Raw genomic sequence first — 21,950 nt, forward strand, 5'->3', positions numbered from 1 at the left:
AAAAGAGTATAATATTTAAAAAAAGTTAGTTATTTATTCAATAAAAAGAACAAAAAAAAATTATTATACAAAGTAGAAAACCTAACAAAAAAACCTTTTATTGAAAATTTAATAATTACAGAAAGTTGAGAAAATTTTTAAAAATAAAATCAAAGGAAAAATAGATTTTTAAAAAATTTGCAAAAAAAAGAATAATGAGAAAAACGTACTTTAAATACATTTTTTGTAATAGTAAAAGTGTTCTAATTAAAAAGAATTTTAGGCAACTTAATTTAAAAAAATGTATTTAAAAAAAAATGTATAAATTTATAAAATTTAAAATGGCAAAATTAAACACGAAAATAGTTTAACATAAAAATATGAAAACAAATTTTTAAAAGGCACATCTTTATTTTATGAATAAAAATACGTTTTTTGTCTTTTTGGGGATTTTATTTCTATAATTACAAAATAAAAATAATTATCAATTTTTCCTAATAATTTTACCAAATGTATTAAAATCTTTTATAATTATAATGAAAAATAATGTGTTTCACTATTATTTAACTTTTTATAAAAGAATAAACATTAATAATAAACATTAACAATAAACATTATTCTACAAAAAAAAAAATACTTATACTAATTATTTAACAAAGTTGGATACTTAACTTAATTCCATTTTAACAAAAAAAAAAAATTTACCTTTCTAATATTATGAAATGAAAAAAAGGAAGTGAAAAAAAGGAAATATTTGGAAAAAAAAGAGGAAATTTATGAAAAGGTAATAAAGAACAAAAAAATAAGAAAAAAAAGTGACAAATATAAAGTGTATTCAGAAAGGTAAGGAAAAAAAAACTATGTGTAAATAATAAATTACCCAAAAAGAAAATAAATTGAGGAAGATTTTTTGGATAAAAAAGGATTAAAGTGAGTATTGTAGATTAAAAGTTCACATAAAGAATTAATGAAATAAAGGTTAAATAGTTAAAAAATAGCATAATAAGTAATTTAAATATATGAAATTGTAAAGTTAGATTTATAAGTTAAAAAAAAATAATTAATTTGTTTAGTATAAAAGAAAAGTTAAAATTTTTAAAAAAGGAAAAAAAAGAATTAAAAAATTAAAAATGTATTTAATTTAAAAAAAAATTAATTTTAAGTTAAAAAAGTTTTAATAAAAAAAAAATATTTATTGTCGAAAGTTTAAAGAAAAGTTATTTTAAAGAAAATAGAAGATAAAAAAAAGAATTTAAAGAAGAAAAGTGCGTAAATAAAGAAAAAAAAGGTTAAATAGTTAAAAAATAGCATAATAAGTAATTTAAATATAAGAATTTGTAAAGTTAGATTTGTAAGATTTATAAAAAAAAGATAATAATTAATTTGTTTAGTATAAAAATAAAAAAAAGAAAGTAAAAATTTTCTTGCCAAAAAAGGAAAAAAAGGATTAAAGAATTAAAACTATATTTAATTAAAAAAAAATAACATTAATTTTAAGTTAATAAATTTTTAATAAAAAAAGAATATTTATTGTCGAAAGTTTGAAGATAAGTAATTTTAAAGAAATTAGAAAATATAAAATATAAAATTTTAAAAAAGAAAAGTGCGTAAAATCTTTTATTTTAAAAATTTCAAAAATGCCTAAAAAAAGGAAAAGGAGGAATTTGTCGAAAGAGAGTAGGAAAGCAAAGAAGATACGTGAAAGAAGAAAAAAAGAGAGCATAGAGGAAAAAAAGAAACGACTTGATGAAAATAGTTTAAGAAAATTGAAGAATAGAGAAAAAGAAAAAAACAACGTACCAAAACAAGATCAAGAGAATATAGCTAATGAAATTCCGCAACAAAGTAACAAAATAATTAAAAAGGGAAATAATGAAAGAAACATGGAAATTGGAGAAAGTATTAATTTAGAAAGAGACAATGAGGAGGCGGAAATTTTAAAAAAGGAAAATAAAACAGAAACAAATGAAGAAACAAGAAAGTCTGACATAAAAAGAGACGAAAATAAAAATATGGAAATGCAATATAATATGCGTAAACGGGAAAATAATAACAACGATAGTATGAATAATACGATAAAAGGAAAGGAAACGATTAAAATTCAAAATTATAAAACAAAGAGAAATTATATTGAGAATGATAGTGAATTTCAAAAACAAAGAGATGCATTTAAAAAAGCACAGGATAGAAAAAAAGAAAATTACAAGGCACGGTTAAAAAGACTTGAGGAAAATGCCAAAAGAAATTATATTAATAGAGCAAATGAAAATGAGGATGCAAGAAACAAAAGACTACAGGAAGATACACAAAGAAAGATTAAAAAAAGAAAAAAAGAAAAAGAAAATAATTATTTGAAAGCATTGATTGCAAAAGACGATGAAATAGATCTTGAAATACATACACTAGGAAAAATGAATGTAGAATGTGAATACTGTAAATCTTTAAATTTTACCAAAGAAAAACCTAAAGATGGAAAATTTACATATTGTTGCCAAAAGGGGAAGATACAATTAAAACCAATAAATTGTCCTGATTTACTAAAAGATTTATACATGGGAAATAATACAAGATCTAAAAAATTTAAAGATAATATACGATTATATAACAGTGCATTAGCAATGGCTTCAATGGGTGCACCAGGGAATAAAAATCCAATAGATGTTGTGAACTATGCTCCTTATTGTTTGAAGATACATGGACAATATTATCATTTAACAATAACAGCTATGCGACCAGAGGAGGGAAAAATACCACGCTATGCTCAGCTATATTTTTTAGATGTTGAAAAAGCAGTGAAACATAGAATAAATTTTAAAACAAATCAAGGATATGATAAAGAATTAATGAAGGAATTGTCATGTTTAATGGAAGAAAGTAATGATTCAGTAAAAACGTTCAAGATGATGCGTCAAGTAGAACAAGAACTAAATCCTAAAGGAAAAAAAACGGTGAATATAACGTTGTCTTTTAGTAAAGATCCAAAAAAGATCAAAAAAGATACAATGCGCCTCAAGCAAACGAAATAGCAGTGGTATTTCAAAATGAAAATGGAGAACCACCATTTGAAAGAGATATACGAATATATAATAAAAATTCAAATGAAGTACAACAAATTTCAATTTTGGACAAAAGATGTGATCCAATGAGTTATCCATTATTATATCCGTATGGGATGGCATAAAGACCTAAAAACATGTAATCCTAAATATTCTGGATATAAGATCAGTCAAATGGAATATTATGCACACCTCTTAGCACCAAGGAAGGAATTTAGTCAATTTCAAAAGGCCGGAAAATTGAGATGTCAATTTATACTTGATGCCTATATGAAAACTGAAGCAAATAGACTAAATTATATTAAATTAAATCAACCAAAATTAAGAGCTGAAATTTATTCGGGATTAATGGATCATTTAGGAAATAAAGTACAAAATGATGGAATAAAAGTAGGAGTACCAGTAATTTTACCATCTACATTAATGGGAAGTCCAAGAAACATGCAAGAAAGATATCAAGATGCAATGTCTATGGTGAGAAAGTATGGTAACCAGACATTTTTTTAACCATAACATGTAATCCACAAAACCCAGATATTAAGAATAATCTGGATGATTGTTTAATAGAATTTAGACCAGATGTAGTAGCGAAAACATTTAATTTAGATATTAAAGAGATTTTAACTAATTGACAAAAAAATATATGGAAAAATAATAGCTTATGCAGGTGTTATTGAATTTCAAAAAAGAGGAGTACCACATTTACATTTACTTGCAATATTATGTGAAGAGAATAAACCGAGACTAAAAGAGGTAATTGATAAGATGGTATGGGCAGAAATACCAGACGAGAAAAAATATCCAGAATTAAATGTAAAGGTATTGAAACATATGATTCATGGACCATGTGGAGATCTAAATAAAAGATATCCATGCACAGGAGAAGATGGAAAATGTTCAAAAGGGTATCCTAAAGAATTTTGTGAAGAAACAAATGCGAATGTAAATGGATATCCAAAATATCAACGTAGGAATTTAGAAAAAAAAATATTGTAAGAGGGAGGAAAATAGATAATCGGTGGGTGGTGCCATATTCCCCTTATTTAATAATGAAATACGATCGACATATTAATTTGGAAATATGTTCGTCAATAAAAAGTGTAAAATACTTATATAAATATATTCATAAGAGTTTTGATTGTGCTGCAATGGAAGTGAAAAAAGGAGATGGAACAAAATTAATCAGAATAGATGAAGTAAACTCATATCTAAATGCAAGATATATAAGTACGCCAGAAGCCATGTGGAGACTGAACGGATACGATCTTTTTATGAAGTCGCATACAATAATAAGATTAGCAGTACATTTACCGAATTGTCAAATGGTATATTTTCAAGAGGGAAAAGAGGAAGAAGCAGCAAACACAGAAATCAATCGAAATACAACGCTAACAGCATGGTTCAAACTGAATCAAGCAGATGAAAATGCATTGCAAATGCGATACACAGATATTCCATATCATTGTTTATGATAACAAAGAAACAAAGTGGAAACAACGTATAAATAGGGGAGAGAAAATAATATCAAGATTATATACAGTAGGTATAAAAGATACTGAAAGATTTTATCTAAGACTACTACTTCTGCATGTAACAGGAGCGAAAAATTTTGAGGATATTAAAACTATAAATGGAGTACGTTATGAAACTTATAAGGAAGCAGCGATAGCTAAACAATTAGTAGAAACAGATGATCTATGGGAAAAAACAATAGAAGAGGCAATAGAATCAAAAATGCCAGGATAACTACGAGAATTATTTGCATACATATGCATCTACGGAAACATAACAAATGTACCAATAATATGGAATAAATACAAAGAATATATGATTAAAGACTATGTTAAGAAAAATAGTGAAAATCCTGAAAATATGGCTTTAAACCATATTCAAGAAATTTTAAAAAATAATGGAAGTAGCTGTAAAGAATATCAATTGCCAATTCCGAAACCGATAAATAAATATGAAACAGAATGTAATGTGGAAGAAGAAAGAAAACGCGGTGAATATTTAATAACAACATTAAATGAGGAACAAAAAAACGTATACAATAAAGTCATGAAAGCAATAGATAAAGATGATTTAGAAAAGGAAAGATTATTTTATATAGACGGTTTTGCTGGGAGTGGAAAAACACATCTATTTAACACATTTATGTGTGTATTAAATGGAAGAAACGAGAAAATTTTACCATGTGCATCTACAGGAATTGCAGCAACACTAATAAAAGGAGAAAGAACATATCATTCTCTGTTTAAGTTAACAATTCCAATTGATGAAGGTGCAAAATCAAATATTAGAGGAAACACAGAGGCAGCAAGAGAAATCATTAATGCAAAACTAATCATATGGGATGAGGTGAGTATGACTGTAGGACATGCTTTAACAGCAGTAGATAAACTATTAAAGGAATTGATGAGGAATGAAAAACCATTTGATGGAAAAGTAGTATTATTTGCAGGAGATTTTAGATAAACCTGTAGTGCCTCATGCAAATAAAGCAGCAATAATAGAATCAACAGTGAAATATAATCCAATATGGAAAAATGTTCGTGAAGTGAAACTCACGCAAAATATGAGAACTGCAAACGAAAAAGAATTTGCAGATTGGTTGATAGAACTTGGAGATGGTAAATTATCGAATACGGAAGGATTAGAACATGATGCAATTGAAATTCCCCAGGACTTTGTTATAAAAGGATCACTAATAAATGAGATTTTTAATGAAAGAATTACCATGGAATGGATTAGAAAACATCCAAACAGAGCAATATTGTGTCCAAAAAATGAGGAAACATTTAAAATTAATGATGAAATTATAGAAAAAATGGAAGGAGAAGTAAAAGAATATGTTTCAATTGACACAATTATAAGTGAAGATGCAGAAGAAGAAAGAAATTATCCGACAGAATTTTTAAACTCATTAACACCTTCAGGAATGCCAGTACATAAACTAAAAATAAAGAACAATGCAACAATAATCTTAATAAGAAATTTAAATACAAAAAAAGGATTATGCAATGGAACTAGATTAATAGTAACAGATTTAAAAAAAAATACAATTTATGGAGAAATTCTAACAAGACCAGCAAAAGGACAAAATGTCATCATTCCAAGAATAGATTTAGTGAAAAGTGATTGGGAATTACCATTTAAATTTAAAAGAAGACAGTTTCCAATAAGAATAGCTTTTGCAATGACAATAAATAAGTCACAAGGACAGACTTTAGAAAGAGTCGGAATATATTTAACAAATCCAGTATTTGCACATGGTCAACTTTATGTAGCATTTTCAAGAGCAACAAAAAAAGAAAATGTAAAGATAAAAATAGAAGAAAAAGAAAAAGGAAAACTTATTGAAAAAAGTGAAAAAAGTTATACAAAAAATGTAATATACAGAGAGATATTATAAATTAAACTATTAAAAAAAACATAGAAAAAGAAAAAAGGAAGAAAAATGAAAAACAAAAAGAAAAAAAGAAAAATAGATGTAAAAGAAAAAAAATTAAAGAGAAAAAGAAAGAAATAAGTGAGAAAGAGCAGAGATTATTATTTAAAAAAAAGAAAGAAAAGGAGGGGGTTTTAGTGGGTAGTCCAAGGTGGAGGATCGCAACTGAATCTTGGAAAAAAAAAACACCCGCGAAAAAAAGATGCCTTGGGAGTCCCACACAACCCGGAAAAAAAGTAAACGTAACGGGTGTGCGTAAAAGCATTTCCCCCTACCAAAAAAAAAGCTAGTATTATATAATATTCAGAGGAAGAATTACTTACACAAAGAGAGAGAGATAAAATATATACAAATGCATATATATGTACATACATGCACATATGTATATGTATATGTACGTATGTTATGTATAGACATTACTACACAATGTTATTTCCCTCTCTCCCTCCTTCCCTTCCTCCCTCCCTCTCTCTCTCTCTCTCTCTCTCTCTCTCTTAATTTAACAATAATACTCTTTCTAGTACAATAATTATAATTTATGTACATGTTAAATAATGTTACTTTTTTTACTTTTTCTTATTATTTCTTAACTACTAACTTTTTCTTTTTCTCTCTCTTTCTCTCTCTCCTCCTCCTCCTTCTTTCTTTCTTTCCTTACTCGTTCACTCAGTTTTCTTTTTCTATTTTTCTAATTTAGGTTCAAATAAAGTATTTTTTCTTCTCTTTCTTTTAATATAATAATTAAAAATAAACCACAACACAAAGTATTAACTTATCTCTGAATACTTATTTCCAATAAAAAATGAAAATTTTGTGTAATATACTTATGTGAGTATGTATACTTATCTGATTGTACTACACATAGTGTTATACTAATCTTTAAATTGAACACAGCCGTATTTCTATCTATGATATAATAGGCATATTATGAAAATGAATTAAAATGTAATTAGAAAACAAATGAAACCAATATAACTTTGTTTTGTTAAATATTTTAATTCAATCTGAATCTCGATCTTTAATTAGATATAGATTTTAAAATTGTCTTAAGGATTTTCATATATATTATAAAAAGAAATGAGATATCTGACACTGCAAAATGAGTGAAATCCCAACAAAATTACCTTTCTAAAAAAAGGTATAAAATGCGCCAAGTATACGCACGCATGAAACGCCCTCAAAAATCTATTTTTGTACAAAATAATTTTAATTTGGCACTATAAATGTACAAAATTTTAATAAAATCCTCTTTTCCCCCTAAAATAACAAAAAGTTAATTTTCTACAAAAGTAATGATATGAAGAAAATGCGTCAACTATGATACGAACTAAAACATCTACTTTTACAAATAATTATTTGTACAAATATTACAAATAAATATTTTAATACAAATTTTACTACAAAAACTTGGCGCCGCTAAACCGAATATGAAATTTTGACCTATTTTGACCCCCTCTATTTTGACCAATCTTGTTTAATTAATTATATACACTGAAGGGAATCCGAAATGATAAATCGAAACGTTTCCATTACATATTAATTCTTTTAATATAAATTGGACACTTCAACGAAGTTTTCTTTTTTCACGTACCAACAATAGGTCATATAGGCATTTTAGAATTTTTGGTTTAATAATATTTGATTAATAATATCTAAAACTTACCATCATTATTAGTTTCTGACTTGTCTAAAGTTTGGATCTCCATCTTACGATGTAACTTCGTTGTAGTAGTTGACGTAGTAGTAAACGTTCCTGTACAATAAATATCACATTATTTTCACTAACCTAACAAAATATTTTATACAAATGCATGATAAAAATACAAATATTTTAAATTTAAATTATTAATTTTTAATTACTTTACAAACGCACATCCGTAGTTTTTGTCCATAAGAATGATAATAAAACGCATTAATACATTAAAGGCAGATCAAATATGTCATAATGACTTATAAAATAAACCAATAATAAATAATGAAATTTTTAGCTATGACAAAAATTAGTATTTAGAAGTAAAGAAAGTGGTTTTTCCGAAAATCTAATCGGCAATAAGATAAGATATCTAAAAAATATAATATACAAGTTAAAAGTGGGCTTCCGTTTCCGGTGCGACTAGTGAGAACACGCGGTTACTTCGTGAGAGCTTTATCAGGTGCATAGAGAGAAAATAGGAGTGAATGCAAGGTGAAAGTGAGTGAGATAGAGAGAGAAGGACGAGAGGAATAAGTGAGAAGAGAGATATAGGGATAGGGAAAGGGCGTAGGGAGAGAGGAGAGGATAAAAAGTAGGTAGCGAGAGGTGAGTGACGGGTAAAGCATAGAATAAGAGTTAAAAGAGAGAAGGTAGGAAGAGAGTGATAGTTATTAGGCATAGAAAGTAGGTAGATAGAGGGGATGAGTGTAGACAGACGGGGAAGCGTAGAGGGCGGGACAGTGGGGAAAGAACAGGGAGTAGGCAACTGGCTAGAGAGGAAACAGAGAGAAAGATGTAGTAGCATAGGGAGCTCGAGTAGCATAGAGGAGTATGTGAAAAGGAAAAGAGAGGGGACGGACGAAGAGAAGAAGGAGGAAGGGGGGAGTCCATTCCATAGGAGCAAGAAAACGCCGAGATCACCGACTAGAGCAGGAGAGATAGGGGAAGTGGAAGAGGGAAAGGATGAGAGAGAGGGGGAGGGAAGTATGAAAGGGATAGAAGATTTAAAGAAAATGATGGAGAACATGTGGCAGGACCAAAGAAGAGGGAATAAGGGGGTAAGAGGGGGGTTAAAAGTGTTAGAAGAAAGAATGAAGATGATGAGAAAGGAACAAATGGAAAGAGATAAAAGGTGGCAGGAAGAAAGAATAGAATTAATGGGTAGAATTGAGGAATTAGAAAAGAGGGTGGGGGCGATGGAGGGAGGAGAGAGAGATAAAAATAGGGAAGTCGGGGGAGGGATGGAGGAGAGAATGAGGAGGATAGAAAAGGAATGGGAAATGAGGGAGAGAAAAGAGAGAAGGAGGAACGTGATAATTAGGGGGTTAGAGATAAAGGAGGGAAAGAAGAGAGAGGCGGTGAAAAGTTTATTGAATGAGATAGGGGTAGAAGCAAAATTGGAGGAAGTTAGTAGAGTGGGGGGAGGAGAAGGGAGAGACATATTGTTAGTGAAATTAGAGAATGAAGAACAGAAGAGGGAGATAATAAATAAGAAAAAGATATTGAGGGGAAGAAAGGAAAGAATAGGGGAGGACTTAACATGGAGGGAAAGGAGGATGAAATGGAGATTAGAGGAAATAGCAAGGATGGAAAGAGAGAGGGGGAGAAGAACGTGGGTGGGTTATGGAAAGATAAACATAGACGGAGAGTGGTGGTCGTGGGACGAAGGGGAGGAAGTATTAAGAAGCAAGGAGGGTAAAGTGAGGGAGGAGGGTCAAAGGGGGGAATGAAAATAGGAAGAGGGAGAGGGGAGGAGGTGGAGTTAGGGGTGGGAGAGAGAGGGGGGGACGGGAGGAGAATGGAGAATAAGCTTTTGGAACGTGGCAGGTTTTGGTGAACAAGGACAGAGATTTTTGGAAGGGATTAGAAAGATGGGAGGTGGTAGTATTGCTAGAGACGTGGGTAGAAGAAAAGAAATGGGGAAAAGTAAAGAAGAACTTGCCGAAAGGATACAAATGGGGGGTACAATTTGCCGTAAGAAAGAATAAGAAGGGAAGGGCGATGGGAGGTATTTTGATGGGAATAAAATTGGAATTAGTAGAAAAGGGGACGGAAATAGAAACGGAAGTAGAGGGAATGATGGTAGGGATAGTAAAATTGGAAAGGGAAAGATTGAGAGTGGTAGGGGTATATGTAAATGGAGATATAGAGAGAGTTTAGCAGATCTCAAAAAAATGGGTGGAGGAGAGGGAAAAGGGGGTGGAAACGCTTATAGGAGAGGACTTTAACGCGAGAACGGGAGATAAGGGAGGAGGATGGAGGGGGGGGAATGGGAGGGGGAAGAGGAGGAGAAAGGAAGAAGATCAAAGGATAAGAAAATAAATAGAGAGGGAGAAAGATTAGTAGAATTTGTAGAGGAGGGGGGGTGTAGTATATTTAACGGAGGAATTAAAGGAGATGAGGAAGGGGAATTTACGTTCACGGGAAGCAGAGGGAACACGATTATAGACTATGTCATAGGGAATGAAGAGATAAGAGAGAAAATTATTAGGTTGGAGATAGGGGAAAAGATAGACTCGGATCACCATCCAGTGGAGGTAACACTCATAGGAAAAAAAGGGGGGAAAGAAGGAAAAACAAAGAAAGAAGAGAATGGAGAGGATGGTGGGACGAGGAAGGGGCGGAAACTTTTAGAAGAGAAATGGGGGAAGTAAGTTTAGGGGAAGAGAGGGTTCAGGAGGAATGGGATAGGGTAGAAGATAAGGTTAAGAGAACAGTGGAAAAAATAGAAGAGGAGAGAGGAGAGGGGAGGGTGAAAGGTAGAGGGTGGTGGGACGAGGAATGCAGGGAGGGAAAGAGGATAGCAAGAAGAAAACTGAGGGAATGGAGAAGGGGGAGGGAAAGAGAGCAGGAATATAAAAGAGCGAAAAGGGAGTATCAGGAATTATGCGGAAGGAAAAAAAGGGAAGAAACAGAAAGGTGGATATGGATGGCTCAGGAGGCGAGAACGGAAGGACAAGTGTGGGAAATAGTAAACAGGGAGAAAAGAAGGAGAGGGGGGATAAATGAGGGAATTGAAGGAAGGGAATGGAAGAATTATTTTATGGAATTGCTGGAAGGAGTAGAAAGGAGAGTAACAAGAGGAAGGAGGGAGGGAAGAGAGAGGGATGAAGAGGGGGAGATAAGAAGGGAGGAGGTGGAAGAGGTAATAAAGAGGTTGAAAGGGAAAAAAGCGGCAGGGATAGATGGGGTGACAAATGAAATATGGAAATATGGGAGAGAAAGGGTGAAAGTATGGATTTGGGAATTCTGTAATAGAGTATGGAAAGGAGAAGGGTGGCCGGAGATATGGAAAGAAGGGATAGTGGTCCCGATACTGAAGAGAGGAGAGGGGGTGGTGGTGGAGGATTACAGAGGAGTGACGCTGATGCCAACGGCGTATAAAATATACACAGCGATATTAGCGGAGAGGTTAAAAGAAGAAATAGAAGGGAAAGAAATAATACCACATAATCAGACAGGTTTTAGGAAAGGAATGGGAACGATAGATAATATATACGTGCTGAATTATTTGATTAACAAGCAGATAGAAAAAGAAAAAGGTAGATTAGTGGCACTATTTGTAGATTTGAAAGCAGCGTTTGATTCGGTGGATAGGAAAGTACTTTGTGGGGCAATGAGAGAGAGAGGGATTAGAGAAGGATTAGTAGAGAGGGTGGAAGAATTATTGAGAGAGACAAAGAGTAGAGTAAGAGTGGGAGAGGAGGTAAGCAGTGAGTTTTGGACGGCAAGGGGGTTAAGGCAGGGATGTCCTTTGAGTCCAATTTTATTTAACGTGCTAATAGCAGATTTGGAAGAGAAAATGAACAGAGTGAGATGGGGGGGGTAGAGTTGGGAGGGGAAAAGGTGTACACATTAGCATATGCGGACGATATAGTTTTATTGGCAAAGGAGGAAGGGGAAATGCGGAGTATGATAGAAAGACTGGAAGATTATGTGGAAGAGAAAGGACTGGTGCTAAATGTGAAAAAGACAAAGATAATGAGATTTAGAAAGGGAGGAGGAAGATGGAAACGGATAGATTGGAGGTGGAGGGGAAAGAAAATAGAGGAGGTAAGGGAATTTAAGTATTTAGGTTATGTACTGCAAAGGAATGGAGGACAAGAGGCTCATGTAAGGGACAGGGTTAGAAAAGCGGCAGCAATAATGGGACAGGTATGGGGGATTGGGAAGAGAAAATTTAGTAAGGATTGGGAAAGAAGATTATGGTTGTTCGATAGATTGGTGTGGACGGTTATGAGTTATGGGGTGGAAATATGGGGATGGAAAGAGAGAGAAAAAATGGAGAGATTAGAAGAGAGATACATAAGGTGGGTTTTAGGAGTGGAAGGGAAAACACCGGGGTATATGATAAGAGAGGAGATGCAGAGGGACAAGCTAGAGGGAAGAGCAGGGAAAAGGGCGTGGAGCTTTGAGAAGAGATTGAAGGAAAGGGAAGTAGGTTGGCGAGGGAATGTTTGATGGAGATAAGGGAAAGATGGAGGAGAGGAAAGGGTAGGAAGGGATGGGAAGAGGAAAGAGAGGAGTTCATTGAAGGTAAAGGGGTAGAGATGGAGGAGGGGGAGAGGGGAGAGGAGGAGGAAAGCTGGTGGGAAAAAGAAGAAAAGGAAAGGCAGAAGAGGGAAAGATGGGAAAAAATAGGAAAGTCAAGGTATAATAAATGGTATAGGGTGATAAAAGGTGAAGGAATTCCAGGATATCTGAAGAAAGGTTGGGAGGAAAGTAGATGGCAAAGAGTAGCAAGATTTTGATTGGGGAATGAGGTAAGAGAGAGAAGGTATTGGGAGGAGGAGGAGGATAAGAGATGTAGATTATGTGGAGGAGAGATAGAGAGTTGGGAGCACGTATGGGAAAGATGTAGGGATTGGGGAGCAGAAGGAGGAGGGAGCTGGCAGGAAAAGGCAGGCAGAGTATTGGGGGAGGAGGGAGAGGGGGAATGGTGGATGAGGATGGTTGAGAGAGAGAGGGGGAAGGGAGAGAAGGGAGGGGGGGAGGAGAGTGAGAGAGAATGAAAGAGAATGAATGGCAAAGAGAATGTAGAGAGGCACCTGAATAAAGGGAAATTGGAGAATAGAAAATAAAGATGAAAGTTGGAGAAGATACAAAAGCAATAGGAAACGGAAGCCCGAGATAGGGAAAGCGTGTGTGTGTGTATATAGAGGTAGAAAGGGGTTGCGGCATGGACAGGAGACTGGCATGCGGCAGCTCATATAGAATAAGTTAGATGTAAGATAGTAATAAGTTAGAGGTTAAGGTTTGTTTTGTATGCGTGTGATTGGAGGATGTAAGAAAATTGTAACCCTGAGGGGAAACAAAATAAAGAACTAACTAACTAACTAAGTTGAAAGTATAAGTAAAAAGAAAAAAGATCTATGCCTTCTTACTGATAAATATTCTATTCAACAAATAAAAGATTTAACCTATCTTTTTAATTAGAATGATTTGATATAATTATTATTCAAAAAATGACCATTAAAAGGAGCATTAAGAGATACGGCCCAGTGAAAATGTGTTATAGCAGCAACATAACATGGAAGTTACATGTAATGTAACATTGTTAGTCTCGTGATATGTAGGTGCTATATAACATGGAAATAACCTGTTATGTAACATATGTTATACGCAGGTAATATCACTGTTATACATTGTTATACACTGTTATATCGTTTTGGCCAGTTTTCCAGTTATGTAACAAAAATTGTATAATCATAACGTAACACGCTCGTATTAATGTTATTACGGAACGATGCAAAGTGAAATTTAATATATAAATAAATTATAAATTATAAATTATTCATAAGATCAATTTAATAATCCGTATATATGCTGGGCTGCGTTCAAAAACATCACTCAATATATATCATCAATCTCTATATTTAGAATTATCCCAGACAGTACACAATATTTATGATAAATATTTATAAATATTTTTTAATATTTATTTTTTAAAACTATTATATAAATATTTTATACATATTTTATGTACATATAGTACATAAAGAAAACATTTTTATTTAACATATTATTAAAATATAGATTAAATATTATTCTATACAATATTTATGATAAATAAAAAATAAAGATTTGTACAAGTAATATTTTGTGAATATTTATAAATTTACTTGGCGCGAACCACTACCGTGTCTCTTGATTATATATAGTACATAAAGAAAAAACCTTTATTCAACATATTATTAAAATATAGACTAAATATTTTATACAATATTTATGATAAATAAAAAATAAAGATTTGTACAAGTAATATTTTGTGGAGATATCGCGACGCAAAGTCCGAAACGGCAAAAATTCATTTAAGATATGTCGTCGTCATTTGTGAAATTTCATCTCGCGTATCTGCTACCGTGTGGCGTACGCATCGTCACTATAGCACCATGTTATAAGTCACGTGGGACGGCAGTGGCTCGTTCGCGCCACACATCAGCTCGCACTGAGTGATGTGTAGTGAGGTTATGTATTGAGAAGTTATATTATGATATGACATGACAGTTTCTTGAACATCGTGCCATACCAAATGAAAGATAGACGAGGCAGAAGAAGGGCCACCGCACAAGCTTTTCTGTAACGCGTTAACGTAACGTATACGTTACGTTAACGTAAGTACTTCATATAAACCTAAACTCGTACTTAAAAATTAACTTAAATTAACACACAAAAAAATCTTTTACGTAAATTCTTAAGTTCTTCCGTTAAGATCTTTTTTGTGCGTTAAGTTAAGTTTATTGTTTGTTAAGTATGAGCCAAAGTTAAGGCCAGTACTTAACGTTATGGAAGAGCTTGTGCAATGGCCCGAAGTCATGTCAGGAGATGAAGAAGCAGTGGAACCAGAAGAGAAACTCGAAAGTATAGTTTTAATCTACGTCACACTTCATTTATTCATTTAATCATCAACACCAATGCAAAATTAAACATTAATCAGTGAGTAACAAACTCAGATTTTACACTGGTGTCGATGAGATAGATAAGATGTTATGTGACCTGATATAGAATTGTGATCAGTTATCAGTCAGTCACAAGCTCTCACATTTTACATTGGTGTTGATGAGATTGATAGATAAGATGTTGTGTGATATAGAATTGTTATCAGTTAGTTAAATGATGTAATTGTCACAAAAGCTATTAATTAGCTTGTAAATGTTTTTAATAATACTAATTTTTATTTTTTATTTTAATAGTAACATATATAATTGCCAGTACCTTGGTGACAAAAGATGGTTCTTATCTTTATAACGTTATCAATATTTAACTGATGCACAACTCTACGTCACACTTCATTTATCTGATCATCAACACCAATGTAAAATTATTTAATCAGAGTGTAACATAACTCAGATTTTACACTGGTATCGATGAGATATATGAGATGTTGTATGATATAGAATTGTAGATCAGTTAAATGTTGCTATAATTGACAATCAATATTTACAACTATTAATTCGCTTGAATAAAACTTTAAATGTTTTTAATAATACTAAATTTTATTGTTTATTTTAGTAGTAACGTATATAATTGCTACTGCCTTGGTGACGAAAGATAGTTCTTATCCTTACAGCGTTATCAATATTTAATAAATGCACAATTCTACGTCACACTTTATCTATTTAATCATCAACACCAATGTAAAATTAATTAATCAGTGAGTAATAAACTCAGATTTTACACTGGTGTCGATGAGATAGACAAGTTGTTGTGATCAGTTAAATGTTGCTGTAATTGTCAATCAATATTAACTATTAATTGGCTTGAATAAAACTTTAAATAAATGTTTTTAATAATAAAACTTTAAATAAATGTTTTTAATAACACTAATTTTTATTCTTTGGTTTACGAGTGACATATATAATTGCCAATATTATGGTGACAAAAGATGGTCCTTATTTTTACATTATCAATAGTTAACCAATGCACAACTCTATACATCACACCTCATCTATAATTTTTAATCATCAACACCAATAAAAAATTAAAAACCAAATTACCTTTCTGAAAAAAATAAAAAAGCGCGCGAAGTGTGTGGTTTTTTTAAGGAAAAAAATTACAAAATCCAAAATACTTCTTTTGATCATATCAAATTCAACCTAAATGATATATAATCTTTAAGGAAAAATTTACAAAAATCAAGATAATACTTTTGATCAAATTCAATTAAAGTGATGTATGGAATGGAAAAAAATCATTTACCCATGTCTCAAATAAGATATATTTTATTAAATTCAATCTAAGTGATACATATAATACATCACATTCAGTTTAAGTGGTCTATAAACACTACAAAATGTGTGATATCTAAACAAAATTACCTTTTTAAAAAAGGTAAAAAAAGGCGCCAAGTGTGTGGTTTTTCCTTTAAGGAAAAAAATTATTGGATGGTTCAATCTAAGTAATATATACTAAGTGTGTCAAATTCAACCTAAGTAATATATAACAAAATCCGAGATAATACTTTTGATTTAAATTCAACCTAAGTTATATTTTCTTTTAAAGAAAAAATCACAAATTCAAGATAAAACTTTTGATCAATCTCAACCTAAGTAGTATATACTTTTGGATGGTTCAACTTAAGTAATATATACTAAGTGTGTCAAATTCAACCTAAGTAATATATACTGTCAAATTTAACCTAAGTAATATATATTCTTGAAATTTTTAAAGTTTATACTCACACACACAAATTAACTTCTCAACAAAAAGAGTGATATCTAAATCTTTTGCGCCAATTATAAAAACAAATATTTTTATGGGAACTAAAACATCATTACTATTCTTTAGCCAGTTTTTATAATACAAAACAATTTTTTAGATTTGACACTATAAAATGAGAGTATTACTTTTTTTCTCTACAAAAGTAATGATATATATAGAAAATGCGGTCAACTATAAAGTAGATGTTTATATAAACTAAAACATCTACTTTATTATTCTTTATATCTATCAGACTAGAGATTATTATTGAGATTAATTATATCCAAAAAGAACAACAAATTATTTTCTCTACAAAAGTAATGATAGAAAGGAAATGCACCAACTATAAAAATGGATGTTTATACGAACTAGAACATCTACAAATAATTATTTCTACAAATATTACAAATAAATATTTACTACAAAAACTTGGCGCCGCTAAACCGAATACTTTAATTTAATACAAAAATACTTACTGTTATATACTGCTTTTTTAAACACTGGTTATTTTTTGCACAAAATTCTAGTTCGAAATCGAATAAAATATTTCATTATTTTGTCAAATAAGCCATGGAAATTTTGTAATGAGTCACATCGGACATAAGTCATTTTCTGAGTGAAAAATTTAATTAAATTACAGTTTATGTTATTTAAATAAGAAATACATCTTCGAAAAATTACTTCCATTTTATAAAAATAATTAAATGTTTTATGTTTTAAATGTTTTTTTGTTTTATGGCTTTATCAATTTATGAGTTAAAACTTATTTATAACTTCAAAGGTTCAATCACAATCACAATTACAATCAGTATGTATATACGCAGTTTGCTATATACATTGTCGCCATTTTGTTTCAGAATTCAAGATTGTTGCGTCTCTTATGCCCGATTTCTTCACGTCCAGTTATCTTGCGTTTAAAATTATCCAGGAGATAAACTACCAGATCCATGCACGTGATTAGTTAAACTTGATATTTATCCTCCGGATAACTTTATCGGGAAGTGAAAAAATTGAGCGTTAGTAAAGGGTCTCTAGGGACACTGCGAACATCGATTAGGATCTGCGCATTGTCCTTGCGCATCGATCCGCGCGTAGGGATCTTCCTGTCGATAGGGCGTCGCTTCCTTCTCTTCGTTTCTGCGGGCCGAGGGCGCCTGCGGTTGCGACGCCGCGCAATTTGAAGGTCGCTGGTCTTTATGGGCCGATAGCCTACTGCCAGATCTGTATCTCCTGGCGAGGTTGGCTCGGGGTTGATCAAGTACCGGCCTTCCCGATGTCGGCCTCGACCATCGTTGACCGCTCCGGCTGGGGTTCTCCACTCGGCTTCACGGAGTTCGAAGCGTATGCTAATTTCCCCCGACGTCGTCCTCGGGAGCATCCCGCTTCTTTCGACCCGCTCTCGCCTCCTCGGTTTCTGAAAGAAGGCGATATACGGTAGGCACCGCTTCACGATCCTTCACTCTCCTGCCATGATAACTTCGATCGTATACTTGCCTTGGTGGCTTTCGATAGTCCGGGATCCCGCCGCTCAGCCGCTCCCGTAATTGCTCTCACTGTCCCTCGACGGCTGTTCCTTTGTTACATGGAATCTTTCCGGCACACTACTTCTCCCGCGAATCGCGCCTTTCGCTTGTCGGATTTCTAGATATCTTATAATAATATTAAACAGAAAAGGAGAGACCGCCCCCCCCCGTTCAGGGTAAAAAGCGGCCATAAATGACCTTTTCCGATCCGGCCATTTCGGCCCTTGTGATGGACGAAAAACGTCACGTCACAAGATTCACAAAAAATTTATAGACAATTATTCTCAAATATGCTTCACCCGAGCGGATAAAGGCAACGTCACTGTGGCTATGAACGTAGAGGATTATAAAAACAAGATGTTTTTTTTTGCTCTCCGACCTACATAGAAGTGAAAAAGAATTCTCTGAGAACCATAACCAAGAATCTAGAAGATATTCTAACTAAATGGAAGAGAGAAAATGAGTGGCCTTCACTTGGACACAGTACAATTGGAGAGTGGCACTTGTTTGCCTACGTCAATATCGGCCACGGTCCCGATTGGCCACGATCCCAATTGACCACGAGGTAGATTGGCCACGTCAATATTGACCACGCGTCAATATTAGCCACGTCAATATCGCCCACGCGTCATTATTGGCCATGCGTCAATATTGGCCACGTCAATATTGGCCACGCGTCAATATTGATCACGTCATTGCCCACGCGTTAATATTGCCTACGCGTCATTATTGGCCACACGTCATTATTGGTCACGCGCCATTGTTGCCCACGCGTCACTATTGGCCACGCGTCATTATTGTCGATGTGTGAGTATTGCCAACGCGTCACTATTGGCCACGCGTCACTATTGGCCACGCGTCATTATTGCTCACGCGTCAATATTGGCTACGCGTCATTATTGCCCACGTCAATATTAATCAATTTTTTTTGTTTAGCGTGGAAAGTCGCAAATTCATGTAGGGCAAAGAAATGCTTTGCACACGCACGCGCACACTCTTCCTCCCCTCCCACACACACACATGAGGGGTGCAAGCTCCCCCGCCCCCACATTCACCACGTCCAAGTCGCAAACCCATATACAATAATGACGTGGCCAATAGTGACATGTGGGCAAAAATGACGCATGGCCAATAATGACGCGTAGCCAATATTGACGCGTGGGCAATAATGACGTGGTCAATATTGACGCGTGGTCAATATTGACGTGGACATTATTGACGTGGGCAATATTACGCGTTGCCAATATTGACGTGGTCAATATTGACGCGTGGCCAATAATCATGCGCGGCCAATATTGACGCGTGGCCATTATTGATATGGCCAATATTGACGCATGGCTAATATTGACGTGGGCAAACGGGACGCTACCCAATTGGACACAGTGCAAATAAATACGGTGCAAATGGACACAAAATAATGTATACGTTTCAAATGGATACGGTTTATTTCGCCACAGGAATTTTAGACACAGTAATTTTGTACAAAGAAAAAATAAGTTCTGGACAAATTACAATTTAAACACGATAAAAATGTACACTGTGCAATTGGACACGTAAAATTTGTACACCGCCAAGTTATACACCGTAAAATTGTACGGGAGCGATGCACTTTCACGCGGTTCAAATGGACACAGTGCATTTGGACACGGTGCTTTTGGACACAGAAGAAATTTTATTAAAAATTTACACCAGTTACATGCATACGTAAAATTTGGCCACCAGATATTTGCACACGAAAAAATTTTCACCGTTCACTTGGACATGTAAAAGTTGCACACCATTCATTTGCACACCGCTCACTTGCGTACCATTCACTTGCACATCGTTCACTTGCTCACCACTCATTTGCACATCGTTCACTTGCTCACCACTCATTTGCATATCAAGAAATGCGCACCGATCATTTGCACGTGGAAAGATGCACACTGATTATTTGCACACGAAAAGATGCGCACTGATCATTTGCACACGGAAAGATGAGCATTGATCATTTGCACACGAAAAGATGAATACGGAAAGATGCGCACTGATCGTTTATTTGCACACCGTTTATTTGCAAATCATTCAGTTGCACACCATTCCATTGCACACCGTTCAATCAAACGCATATTTAATATTCATACATTATGGCTGTGTTTGCAATGTGTACATGGGTTAGCGATTTGGATTGGGTGGGTGCGGAAGGGGGGCCTTCGGCCCTATTCGTATTCGTGTGTGTGTGTGTGTGTGTGTGCGCGCGCGCGCGCGTTTGTGTGTGTGTGTGTGTAAAGCATTCACTGCACCACATGGGTTTGCGACTTAAATGGTGTGCAATCAAACGGTGTGCAATTGAACGGTGTGCAAATGATCGGTGTGCATTTTTCCGTGTGCAAATGATCAGTGCGCATCTTTCCATGTGCAAATAATCGGTGCGCATCTTTCCGTGTGCAAATGATCGGTGTGCATTTTTTTATGTGAAAATGATCGGTGCGCATTTCTTGGAGTGCAAATGAGTGGTGAGCAAGTGAACGGTGTGAAAGTGAATGGTGTGCAAGTGAGCGGTGTGCAAATGAATGGTGTGCAACTTTTACGTGTCCAAATGAACGGTGGGCATTTTTTCGTGTGCAAATATGCGGTGGTCAAATTTTACGTGTGCATATAACTGATGTACATTTTTAATAACATTTCTTTTGTGTCCAAATGCACCGTGTCTATTTAAACCGTGTCCAAGTGAGTGCCACTCAAATTATACACCGTTCATTTAGACACGTAAACGTTGTACACCGCAAACTTGTACACCGCAAAGTTGTACACCAAAAAATTGTAGACCACAATGTTTTGCATGAAATGTCGCAAACCCATGTGGTGCAGAGAATGGTTTGCACACGCACGCACATACACACACACACATACACACACACACACAGACACACACACACATACACACACAGGGGATGCAAGTGGGGCCTTTGGCCCCCCTCCCGCACCCACTTCGTCGTTAACCCATATTGTACATTGCAAACAAAGAGAAGTTTATATGTATTAGCAGATTTCCAATACAATATACACGGTGTACAACTTTGTAGTGTACAACTTTGCGATATACAAGTTTGCGGTGTACAAGTTTGCGGTGTACTACTTTTATGTGTCTAAATGAACGGTGTACAATTTTACCGTTTACAACTTTACAGTGTATAACTTTGCGGTGTACAACTTTACGGTGTACAAATTTTACATGTCCAATTGCACAGTGTACATTTTTATCGTGTCCAAATTGTAATTTGTCCAGAATTTATTTTTCATGTGTACAAAATTACTGTGTCCAAAATTCCTGTGTCAAAATAAACCGTGTCGATGTGAAACGTGTACATTATTTTGTGTCCATTTGCATTGTGTCCATTTGCACTGTTTCTAATTGTACTGTGTCCAAGTGAACCACTCCCGAGAAAATTACGTATCGGAAGAAGACTACAGAGGTTTGGCAACAACTAATGGCGTCCTCCCGAGAACGTATGGTTTGCCTAAGATCCATAAACTGGAATGTTCTCTCAGGATTATTGTTTCGTCTATTA

At 33.9% G+C, this 21,950-nt stretch overlaps 1 protein-coding gene across 8 annotated transcripts in view; it reads right to left on the reverse strand.

The window, feature by feature from the left end:
* LOC105832304 overlaps positions 1-21,950 on the reverse strand; it is a 591,095-nt gene that overhangs the window by 176,918 nt on the left and 392,227 nt on the right. For all 8 annotated transcript variants that reach the window (XR_004962205.1, XR_004962207.1, XR_004962208.1 and 5 more), the window contains one exon: positions 8,147-8,236. Coding sequence is in view for 4 of the 8 variants with exons in the window: in XM_036282909.1 (XP_036138802.1) it covers positions 8,147-8,236 (90 nt within the window). In the remaining 4 variants the exon portion in view is untranslated. The remainder of the gene's footprint in view (positions 1-8,146; positions 8,237-21,950) is intronic.

The sequence above is a fragment of the Monomorium pharaonis genome, chromosome 2, assembly GCF_013373865.1.
Source record: "Monomorium pharaonis isolate MP-MQ-018 chromosome 2, ASM1337386v2, whole genome shotgun sequence".
NCBI lineage: Eukaryota > Metazoa > Arthropoda > Insecta > Hymenoptera > Formicidae > Monomorium > Monomorium pharaonis.